This window comes from Lipotes vexillifer, unplaced genomic scaffold (genome assembly GCF_000442215.2).
Source record: "Lipotes vexillifer unplaced genomic scaffold, Lipotes_vexillifer_v1.1 scaffold1544, whole genome shotgun sequence".
NCBI classification, from domain to species: domain Eukaryota; kingdom Metazoa; phylum Chordata; class Mammalia; order Artiodactyla; family Lipotidae; genus Lipotes; species Lipotes vexillifer.
Genome location: NW_006791108.1, coordinates 1,231,043 through 1,242,984, shown reverse-complemented (window position 1 = coordinate 1,242,984; position 11,942 = coordinate 1,231,043). Strand labels below are relative to the sequence as shown.

General features: G+C 41.5%; 1 protein-coding gene across 1 annotated transcript in view; it reads left to right on the top strand.

Annotated features, from left to right (window-relative positions):
* The window catches only part of GLIS3 (GLIS family zinc finger 3), a 142,994-nt gene that overhangs the window by 114,883 nt on the left and 16,169 nt on the right, over positions 1-11,942 (top strand). The window contains exon 6 of the mRNA XM_007464200.1: positions 268-443. Within this exon, the coding sequence (XP_007464262.1) occupies positions 268-443 (176 nt within the window). The remainder of the gene's footprint in view (positions 1-267; positions 444-11,942) is intronic.

Sequence of the window (11,942 nt, the reverse complement as noted above, 5' to 3'; positions counted from 1 at the left end):
TTTTTCTGCGGTACGCGGGCCTCTCACTGTAGTGGCCTCTCCCGTTGTGGAGCACAGGCTCCGGACGCACAGGCTCAGCGGCCATGGCTCACGGGCCCAGCCGCTCCACGGCATGTGGGATCTTCCTGGACCGGGGCACGAACCCCGTGTCCCCTGCATCGGCAGGCGGACTCTCAACCACTGCGCCACCAGGCGCAGCCCGAAGAGTTTGTCTTTGCTCCTGCTATTTTACATCTCTTATGTTTCCTTTTATAATTGTTTCCTCAGGTTTGCACCTTCTGCCCCATCTCCTCACCACATCAGCCCCCGGAGAGTGCCAGCTCCTCCTTCAATAATGCAGAGAACACAGCCTCCCCATACCCAGCAGCCCTCAGCATCACACCTGAAGTCTTATCAGCCAGAAACAAGCTCTTCTTTTCAACCAAATGGAATCCATGTCCATGGTAAGCAAGTAGCTGACAGTCCCTTGAGTTTTGAAAAGTGATGTTGTGCTGTTGCTTTTAATCAAGTGTCTTAGTTACCTGTTGTGGATTTCAGGTGTCCTGCTATACACCACCAGGCTTTGGCTTTAATAACTTTCCTCTAAAATTTCATGCTTAATCAGCATGAAATCTTGCAGTATCTTCCTGGCTTTGACCCTAAGATGGTATGACTTAGGGCACCCCCAAGTGGTCAGCCCAAGGTGATGATCCATTCATTGACCCAGCACTTTTAACACCTCATGGTTAGGCCCTAACAACAGCATCTTGTTTCCTAAACAGTAAACAGTGTAAAAGGGAAACAACAGGAGTCCTTTTGCCCATGCATGCCTCTCCTCTCACAGGTCTTTGCCCCCATGCCCATATGCCCAGATCCTCTCCATCCTTCAAGGCCCAGATGAAATGGCACTTCTCTCTGAAGCCTTTAGCCTGATCTCCTTGCTGGATGTAATCTCTCCTGGCTTTAAACACTTGATTGCATATCGCCTGTATTTCTGATACTATTGATACTTATGCTCTCTCTCCCTTGTAATTTACTTCTCTGTGAGTAAAACTTGTCTTCATTGGTAATGTGTAAACTTCTTTCTAAAGTCAGAATTTTCTGACCCACTGTTCTTTCTTTTAGAGAATTTAGCACAGTTCTTCACGTGTTGTAAAGACACATAGATACTGGATGAGTTCATGAAAGAAGAGGAGGGAAGGAGGGCAGGAGAAATCATGATGGTTTTCAAAATGTGTTTAACCCAGAACATGCGTGGAGGACTAAGTTTAGCTTAATTTCTTTTCTTTACTTAAACCAATTTTGCTGACTCAGGCAGATATCTTAGTGAACATCCATAGAAAGCTGAGTTGTCAAATCATATAGACTCCAAGTATACATAGGCTTTTACTTCCTAGGGACCAGACACACCTTCTGTATAAGCAGAAGGGATACCATACATTTAAACTGAGGGTCTCAGCACCTGAGAAACATGACTCTTTTCCATCTGTCTCCTGTTGATTCCTGAGTTTGCTCTTTATGAGTTATTACTTGAAATTAATGGGTGGTAGGGTATCCCCCAAACAAATCTAAATCAGTATTCAAGCTGTGTGGATAAGTGTGAATAACTTCCCAAGATGGCAGAATCCAGCAGTACTATGGAGCTAGGTTTGGATAAGAACATCAAAGCAGGGGTCTAGACAGCCAACGAGGAGACAAAATGCAGAGAGTGGCAGGTTGTTGGAAGGGAAGAATCTTGGAAAGCCCAGGGCCACTGGCTCTGGCTCTAAGTTCCATCCATTGCTTCTCCCCTCTCCCTGATAGTAGTCACACAAACCCCCCGTTCCCCAACAAAGCTTGGGCTTTGGGTAATTTTTACCTTCTTCTGTCAGTAAATTTCTTCTCAAGCTTTATTATGTGTTTACTCAACCAAGAAAACATTCCTTGAGTGCCTACTATGCGTAAAGCAATGAATGTGTGAGGAAGACACAGAGCACTCTGTCTTCTGAGGGGGGCCTCCCAACCCTGACAAGGAGCTCTTCTAATGTGGGAGAGATTCAGGTGCTCTGAAGCCACCCTTACCTACAGGCAGGAGGCAAACATCATGAGTTTGGGGTTTGTGGAATACAGAATAGGTCACTGATTCTAAGACACACAATTTTTACCTTCATATTTTAACACTGCTGAAATCTGAACATATCCCAGTCAGTGGCATCCTGTAAGTGGCAGTGATTTTTCTTTCTGGTGCTATATAGAACAATGGAGCATTTCACAGTCAATGGTGTCATAATTCCAGTGAAATGCAGTATAACACACTTTGATTACAATTGTGAAAAACACATTTTAAAATTTCAAAAATTAACCTACTTGCATGAAAACATATTGGAAGGAAATTCTCCAAAATGTTGACAGTTTTTTTTTAATCATGGTGGTAGGATAATGGGTGGTTTCTTTTCTTCTTTTTTCTGCTTTCTAAAGAAATTCTAAAAGAGATTTTGGAATTAGAACAATTTGAATGCAAATACCAATCTACTCAACTGTGTGACTCTGGACAAATTATTGAGCCTCAGTTCACTTTCATTAAATGAGGGGAGCCTTACCTACCTTCTCTCATCAGTTGTTACGAGAATTCAACAAGCAGAGCACCTAGTACTGTGCAGGAGCTTAACTAATTAATGTCCTTCCTTCTACTCCCTTTTCTTTATTAGACTATTTGAGAATAGGAATAATATTTGTAGTCTTAGGGCAAGCATAATACTTGGTGCAAAGTAGGCATTTAGTAAGTATTTACTGAATAAGTGATTGACCCTTTCTTATTCACCAAATGAATAATGAAGCAAGAGGGTACAGATAATGGGATTTACCTTATCATTTTGCCCTGCCTCTTGGCAAAAGACTCTTCTGCCATATTTCTCATTTTTAGTTGAACAATGAATTTTCTCAAGTTCAGCTGAAACTTGAAATTGTGGTTTTATTTTTTAATTTCACTTTAATTGTTAAAAATTCCCATGGCCAGTAAGAAATTGCTAATAGTGTTACCGATCCTCCCTAGCTACTCCCCAACAAATGTCCTTCTGCCCAGTGTTGTTGGAGCCAATAGAACGAGACTGAGTTCGTTTCAGAAGCAAAGGAAAGCTTTATGCTTTGATCAAAGAATGGAGAGGCTCCGGCTCCTGCTCTAGAGCACAGGCTCTCCCAGAAAGGCTGGAGGCTGGGCTGCTTTATAGGGTTCTCTCCTGAAGAGGGGTGGGAGGAGTTCCTGCGGGTCCCGTGCAGCATTTCTGCAAACAGCATGCCATCCTCATCTTCAATTGCAGTGTCGTGCTCAGTGCTTCTGCACAATGCATAACAAGCTGAAGTGTCTGGCGCAGCAGTTCTGCACTGGGAACTCAAATCCGACATATTAAGTGCAAGACCCACTATAGGCAAGTGAAAGTAAACACGAAGAGGTTATCTTATCACCTAGGTTGTGTCTTATTTTTCCCGGGGACCCCAGTGGACTTTGCCAGTGACAGTAGCAGCTCTAAAATAGATACATACAACAAGCCTTTCTGGAAGAGATCAAGATATAGTTACGCAAATTGGAAATCATGACTTTCTCCCAGGAGGATGGGCAAGTGGCTGCAGTGAAGAGCTTGCAAAGAGAGTGCTCATGCATTAGCCCCTGGGCAACTGCTAGAATTTAGGGAGTAGGGATCCAGATGCAGACTTAGCCTCAAGCATTTTTTTCTGAAAATGTTTTTGTGAAACTTTCTGGGCTCATCAACTACTCCTTAGGATAAGGGCCCAAATTGATCTAATATTTTTCAAGTGGGCGATACGGTGCTGGGAGTGAGGGGAGCAGAGACCCTCTAAATGAGTTGCTGTTATTGGCCGTGCCTTTCAGCTTTGGTTGCACTAGTTTGCTCGATGGTGTTATATAGCATCTTGGTAACAAGGAACTTCACCCCCATTAAAAGTAGATTTTTAAAGCCCCAAGCAGTGTCGGGTTTGCTAACATGATAGCTACAGTGAATATTTGTTCTTTCTTTCAAGAAGTTCATGGCTTTAATGAGCGTTGTCACCCCCATCCTCTCTGTGCTCCCTACTGCAGGTAGAGGTCAGAGAAAAATGTCATCACTGTATTTTTAGAGATGGGAACTGAGACATAGAAGAATATTAAATGTCTAGGCATTGCTGCCTTGGCAAAGTACACAGGCGTCTCTAACAAGAAGTCCACATTTCCAAGCCACATTCTTAATCTACCATTTTTAAGTCAAAGGCACATCAAAATAAATATGTGTTTATATCTATCCATGGAATATACGCTTGTATGTAGGTGCTGTTTCATTACACAGAGCCATGAAAGGTTAGTACTCAGAGTGGCTTTAGTCTTATAGATGAAGAAGGAAATGAGGTCCATTGAGTTTTGCTCATGGTGTAATAATTGATAAGAGCTTAGATGTTGTGTGATCTATGTATATATTTATTACAAGGTATTTTGTAAAAGGCATACTTTGAAAAGATTAATAGCACTGCTTTTTCAAGTTCCCTTAACCTAGTGGATGACCCAGGACCAGAGCTCAGTTTTGTTGATTCTGCATCCACTTCATCCATTCATACTGCCTTCGTTAGTAAGGGTGGATAAGGTGTCATTTCTTTTAATGTTTGAATACTGGTTAACATTTACAGGTCTCTGGGTGGCATCTCCAAGGCAACTTCCTAGTACATTTTAGTCTTTTATTTAAGACGTAAACAGAAGGACAACTCTTTCCAATCATGTAAGCTTGTTCTTCAGTCTTTTCTTTCTCTTTAGGACCATTCTCTTGCCTGGGCAAAAGCTTCAGAATTTTGCCTGGATTAGTTGCCTGAGAGTTGATATTTGTACATTTTGTTATGGTACTAATGGATAATTTCTTTTTAAATGCTCTATTCACTCCAAGCTGTTAGAATGCTGTGGGAATTCCTAGCACAGTATTTTCACAACCTTCCTGCTTCTGGACCCGTCAAGGAGAGGCCAAGTTCAATTCAGCAAGTGTTTATTGGTCACCCACTTTTGTCAGGCAAACATGAATGTCACTTAATCAATGCAATGTGATACATGCAATAACAGAATGTATCAGAGGCTCCCAGTTTATTGAGAAGAAGGTGTCAGAGAAGGGGTCCCAGAGGTGAATAGAGTTTCTTCTTGAATAGAGTTTTGTTTTTGTTTTGTTTTATACTGGAATATAGCCGATTAATAATGTTGTGATAATTTCAGGTGCACAGCAAAGCGACCCATCCATACATACACATGTATCCACTCTCCCCCAAGCTCCCCTCCCACCCAGGCTGCCGTATAACATTGAGCAGAGTTCCCTGTGCTATACAGTAGGTCCTTGGTGGTTATCCGTTTTAAATATAGCAGTGTGTACATGTCAGTCCCGAACTCCCAGTCTATCCCTCCTCCCCGCCCTTCCCCCCTGGTAACCTTAAGTTTGTTCTCTAAGTCTGGGAGTCTGATTCTGGTTTGTACATAAATAAGTTCATGTGTATCATTTCTTTTTAGATTCCACATATAAGTGATATCATACAATATTTCTCTTTCTCTGTCTGACTTACTTCACTCAGTATGACGATCTCTAGTTCCATCCATGTTGCTGCAAATCGCATTTTTTCATTCTTTTTAATGGCTGAGTAATAGTCCATTGCATGTCCAGTGGTTAGGACTCCACACTTTCACTGAATAGAGTATTGATGGTAAATAGATCACTGGGTAAGCCAAGTGGCAAGAGGCATTCCAGGCAGGGGGAAGCAAAGCACACAGGCAAGAAGAACACAAATGACAGCATGGTGTGTGCTTAGAGAGATGAGCCAAAGACAGTTGGTGTACGGCTGGGATATACAGCTTCAGTCGTGGAGTAGAGGGAGAGAAGGCTGAGGAACCTGCAAGACCAGCTCATAACGGTATCTGTGGACACACTGAGTGTAGTGCTGCCAAGTGAAGAGGCCAGCGTGGTATTTAGGAAAGTCAGCCAGGGCACTGTGTAGAGAATGGAATGGGCGAGGTAGGAACATTACATCCTAAGTCTTGGGATTATACTGGACTGCCTGCATAGAACACCCAAACAGCAGTGACTTAAATAAACAGTCCAGGTCACTCAGATAGAAGTGGTAGATAGGGGAATGATGTCAAAATAATGTGGAGCTCTGGTTGTTCACACACAGTCTTTCCTAGGCAAGAGGCGCTGAGATGGCAAGAGAAGGAGAAAATGAAGAAGCCCTCAGCCTATCTGCTGCATAAGCAGAATCCCTTTCTGCTCTCTTTCTATAAAATTTGAAATGAGCATGATCCCAGGGCCTGCATCCCCAGAAAGGTGCACACCTGGCCTGCCTAGACCTCAGCTGATGGCAGATCACAGTTCTTCCTAAGTTCTGGTTCTGTCACCTGCTGTCTCAGTTCCTACAAGCCATCATTTCCAGTCAACATTTTTGTCCATTTTTAATAACCACCAAAGAGCCTCCCGCCACACTGAACCGGCTGCCCAAATCCTCTCTTGATTATTTTGTTATTCCTGTAATGAGTAGGTTTCATAGATTTTGAGGGGTCTGTCCCAATCCTGGTTTTCCCAAAGAGCCTGTTATTTGTCATACACATTGGCACGGAGCAAAGGGCTTCTCAGGATTTGTGTATCATGTTATAGCAGCATGCCCAGTGCACTCTTCTCATGTGACAAGACATCTAAAAGTAAACAGTGCATAGAGGAGAAGCAGCCCCATGGAGCCGGTGGTGCACCAGTCTCCCCCAGCTTTCTGCTTCGCCGTCTTTAACCGTGGCTTCCATCCTCCTGGTCACAGTATGGATGCTGATGTTCTCCATTTATTTCTTGTCTCAGTTTCAGGCAAAAGTGAGGGGGAAGAGTGAAGGACAGGTGTACCCCAGACTTAGTCCCATGGCCACCCTCACAGGCAAGGGAGTCTGGGAAGACAGGTATTTTAGTTCATTGCCATGCTTGACAAAACTGAGGTTCTGTTAATAATGTTTATTGGATAGACAGACTACAGGGTGTGCCAAAGATTCTCTGGAACCGTCTTCTAATCTGTAAAATGGAACTGTCTCACGGATTCATTCACATTGATTGCCTCTGGGAAATCAGTGGCAGAGCCTAGAGACCTCTTTCTGAGGGTTCTGCCCCCATTTTCTGCCCCTCTTCCCTGTTCTCTTAGGTTTCTATACTTTCCACTGCTTGCTCCCATTTTCACCCCTCTGGAGTTGCCAGTTGCCAACACAAAGATTTCCATCATCCAAGATCCAGTCATTAGATTTCATTAGAAAATCACCATGAAGCTGTCGCCCCAGCCGGAGCTGTTTGATATCAAGGCAGCAGCGGGGGAAAAGCAGAGCCTTCTCTGCTGGTCCTGGCTCCTGTGGTTCATAAGCTGTCTTTCTCATGATTTAAAGGGTGCCTGAAGGCCCCGAAGAAGCAGGTCAGTGAGCTCCCAGACAATAGTGGCATTTTCCCACCTCAGTGCGGACAACAAAAGGTTTCCAGACACCAACAGGCCTCCAAGAACAAAACAGGTTGTAAATGGCTTGTCCTACCAAACAACCAAACCATCTTTCAAACTGAAGAAACCTCAGAGCACTGATACTTAAATGAAATGGAGTGGCAGGTACAAGCTTAAATTCTTCCTCGGTGTTGGCTGTTAACTTAACAGTGATTGTGCAATGGTACTTTCCAGAAGAGCCCTATGGGTTACAGCCATGACTGATCTCATTTCTGGGAGTGATAGTGTTAAATGTTTAAAGCTTATTTTTTTAACAGGCAAATTGTAGAGACAATAAACATGCTTCCCTCCCACAGGAAATTTAGTCACATCTGCATGTGTGAGGTTGTGAAATAATAAAGCAGTAAGTCTAGAAATTGTATTGCTTAGAACTTAAGCATGTGTCACAACTTTGCCTTGAAATCTCAGGAAGACAAATAAGATTGATAAATCAACAGTGTAATAGTCTTCACTGAGGAAGTTGTGAGGTATTCACAAGGGGAATGAGCCAATGAGTGTACCTCACGTTATTCTGATGTTATCAGCGGATATTATCATCAGCGGTCATAATCAGCAATAATTTTTGGTATCAGCCTTGATGTTATTAATGCTTATATAGTACTAGGGATTGATGATTAGATCCAGGGAAATTCTTAATTATTCTTACATACTTAATTACTACAAAATTATCCCCAGAGCAGTTTTACATTGCTAGTACTTGATAAATTCTGACAGTGTGCTAATTCTATAAAACAAAAGTTAAATTTAAGTGTGTATATGAGTGCAGTCAGAATTTCAACATGTTGGGTTTTATGACAGGTGTGTAAGATGGTCATCTTAATCAGAAGAGCTGTTTGATTAATTATGGAAAATTGAACTGTGAATAATATACATATGTGATTAAGCATCTGCACACACACTCACAGATTAAACCCATATATCAGTAAGGATATTAGAGGACTAGATCTAAATCAAGTAATCATCACTAAATTCTAAGTTTCCTTAGGACAGGAATCGTACCTCCTCACAATGTTTGGTACATGGTAATGCTTAATAAAAGTTTATTGAATAAATATGAATTAATAAAAAGGGGAGGAGGAAGAGAGGGATTTTGCCCATGGTTTCTTAAACTGGTTGGTGGAGCCAGCCGTTGGCAAAATTGTGACTTGGAATCAAGTTTTCAGGGCCCGTCTTTTCTCTGGGCACTTCCTCTTATTTTCCTGTTTGTCCTTTTAGATATCCAGTGCTTACCAACTGCCTGGGACCTCTCCCTAGAGGAAATAGGATGATTTAATGATTCACTTATACATTAAGGTAAATTTAATGCAATACTCCTTCTCATGAGTATTTGCACATCTGGTACTGAGTGTCAAGTAGTGAAATTCTGAGCAGTGGCAGCCCTGTGGAAGAGGTATTTTGAGGCATTCCCAGGGCTCGTAGGTGCAAGTCCCTTGTTTTTGAAAGCACTTTTCAGTTTTCAAAGCATTCCCAGCCACTCGCTTACATACCCCCAAATTGGTCACAGTATCTCAGAAGAGGAGATTTCCAGAAGAGGAGGTTGTGACTTGCCCAAGGTGATAAAGGAAGAGAAACAGTGAGCTGTAGAAAAGTCTGCAGAAAAAGGCTTTGGAGTCAGACAGATCTGAATTGGAATCTTATGAGCAAGTCAGGTAATGTCCTGAATCTAAGTTTCCTATTTTATTTTTATTGAAATACAGTTGGTGTACAATATTATGTACACTATTTTCAGGTGTACTGAAATTTGACATTTACATGCATTATGAAATAATCACCACAAGTTTAGTAACCATCTGTCCCCATACAAAGTGATTACAATATTATTGACCATATTCTTTATGCTGTATATTACATCCCTGGGGCTTTTTATATAACTGGAGATTTGTACCTCTTAGTCTGCTTCACCTGTTTCACTTGACCACCCTCCCCTCTGCAAACCACCCATTCTCTATATCTGTGAGTCTGTTTTCATTTTGTTTTGATTCTTTGTTTTGTTTTTTAAATTCTGAGTATAATAGGGGGATAGTGATACTTCTCTTTCAGAGTTGGTGTAAGAATGAGAGAAAATGCCTGGTCTGCAGTATATGCTCAGTTAATTAGAGCTTTTATTATTGTTGTCATTTTTCTACTGTGTACCAGATACTGGGTGTACTGGATACTTTCACTTGTATTGTTTAATCCTCACAATAACATTAATAAAAATATTAATATACTCTAGCCTCCCAGGTGAGACTGAGAGTTTAAGCACCTTGCCCCAAGTCACATACCTAGTGAATATCAGAGCTGGTTTTATAAACACAGTCTGACCCCAAAGCCCACACTCATTCTCCTTCATGATGATGCCTGTAGCTACAGTACTGTAAGAGCTTTTAGTTAGCTTGGGAATTATTTTTGTGTGAAGGTTAAATGTGGAACCATTAAAGATGAGGTTCCTTACAGGGCTAAAATTCTGCTGGCAATACAGGTACTATGATTCATGAGACAAAGTGATTTCCCACCAACCACTTGTCTTGTGTATTTTGCATACTGATTGCTGAAAATGTTTGCTTTTTTCTCACCCTGTGTCAGGCAGTGTGGTACATGTTTACAGTGCCCTTTCTTATTAGTCCTCATAACAACCCTATAAAGAAGGCATTGTTTATTCCCATTTTACAGCTGTGGAGTCTGAATCGCTAAAACATTAAGTAACTTGTCCATGATTTCTTAATCTTGAAATGGTAGAGCTGGAAACTACACCCAGGACCATCTGACAACAGTCTATGCTCTTCACCACTGGATTAAGAGCCATCACGGTCCCTGTAGGGAAGGGATAGCTCACCCTCTGATTGCGCCCAGTGGTGTTACCCCACAGGTGTGTACGTGTATTGGTGTGTCTGTAGGTGTGTGTGCCCACGCGCATGCACGTGCCCATGCTCTCATGTGCCATGTTTGCTCAAGCACACGCCTGCTGGGAGAAACTGGAAGCCTGATTACTAAATCATCAAACCAGGTTCACTGGATTCTTAGCACATTTCTTAAATGCAGTTTTTAAATTCTTATTGAATTTTTAAATTAGAAAAAATTTTTACCTGTTCATTTTTTTAAAGGTACTTAGGGTACTTAACCTTATAAAGAGTTTAAGTTGCTTCCCAGCCTATGTTCACCTTAATTCCACTGCTCAAAGGTAATGATTATTAAGATTGGTGAGTATTCCTTTTAGACTTTTAAAACTGCTTCTGAAAATGAAATATATGCATGTATATGTACATAACATGTGCCCTGTTATAAAGTGGCCTCACATTCTACATTTAATTTTATGACTTACTTTTTTTTTAATTAATTAACTTATTTATTTTTGGCTGCATTTGGTCTTCGTTGCTACGCGCAGGCTTTCTCTAAGTTGTGGCGAGCGGCGGCTACTCTTTGTTGCAGTGCGCGGGCTTCTCATTGTGGTGGCTTCTCTCATTGTGGAGCACGGGTTCTAGGTGCGTGGGCTTCAGTAGTTGTGGCACCCAGGCTCAGTAGTTGTGGCTCATGGGCTCTAGAGCACAGACTCAGTAGTTGTGGCGCACGGGCTTAGTTGCTCCATGGCATGTGGGATCTTCCCGGACCAGGGATCAAACCCATGTCCCCAGTGTTGGCAGGCAGATTCTTAATCACTGTGCCACCAGGGAAGTCCCACTTTTTTTTAACTTAACAAAATATATGCTTTTGCTTTCTAGGTCAATGTATGTAGGTCAACTCCTTTTTAATTGTATAGTATAATACTTATGGGAACTTGTCATTTTTTAATCATTCCACTGTTGAAAGACATTTATGGTTTTTCCCACTTTTGCTTTTATTAACAATGCTATATTAAATCTCCTTGTGTATATTGTGTGTTTACACAAGTACTCTCACACACGTATATATCTCTTTGCATTCTTTCTTTAGGAAATATTTCTGAAAGAGAAATTGCTGGATGAATGGGTATGCACATTTTAAAGCTGGATAGATAATGCCATATATTCCTTCACAAAGTCCATACCAATTTAGACTCTCACCAACAGTGCATTAGGGCGCTCATTTCCCCACCCTAGATATTGTCAGTCATTTATTATTATTTTTGTTTGTTTTTTAAGTGTTTTGAATTCTTTTTGAATTTTATTTATTTTTACACAGCAGGTTCTTATTACTTATCCGTTTTATACATATTAGCGTATACATGTCAATCCCAGTCTCCCAGTTCATCCCACCACCACCACCACCACCAGCCCCCTGTCAGTCATTTTAATACTTGCCAATTTGTACAGCAAGGTTGTTTTGATTTTTCCTTTGGTTAGTAATGTGATTAAGCATCTTTTAATGTTTTTATTGAGCTCTAAAGGTAGTTTAGTTATAATAGGAATTAAGTAACAGGAGCTACTACTTGGGTATCTATATTATTTATTAAGTAGTTCACTTGCTCTTCCACCTGCCAGTCAGGTTGTGTCATTGGCAGC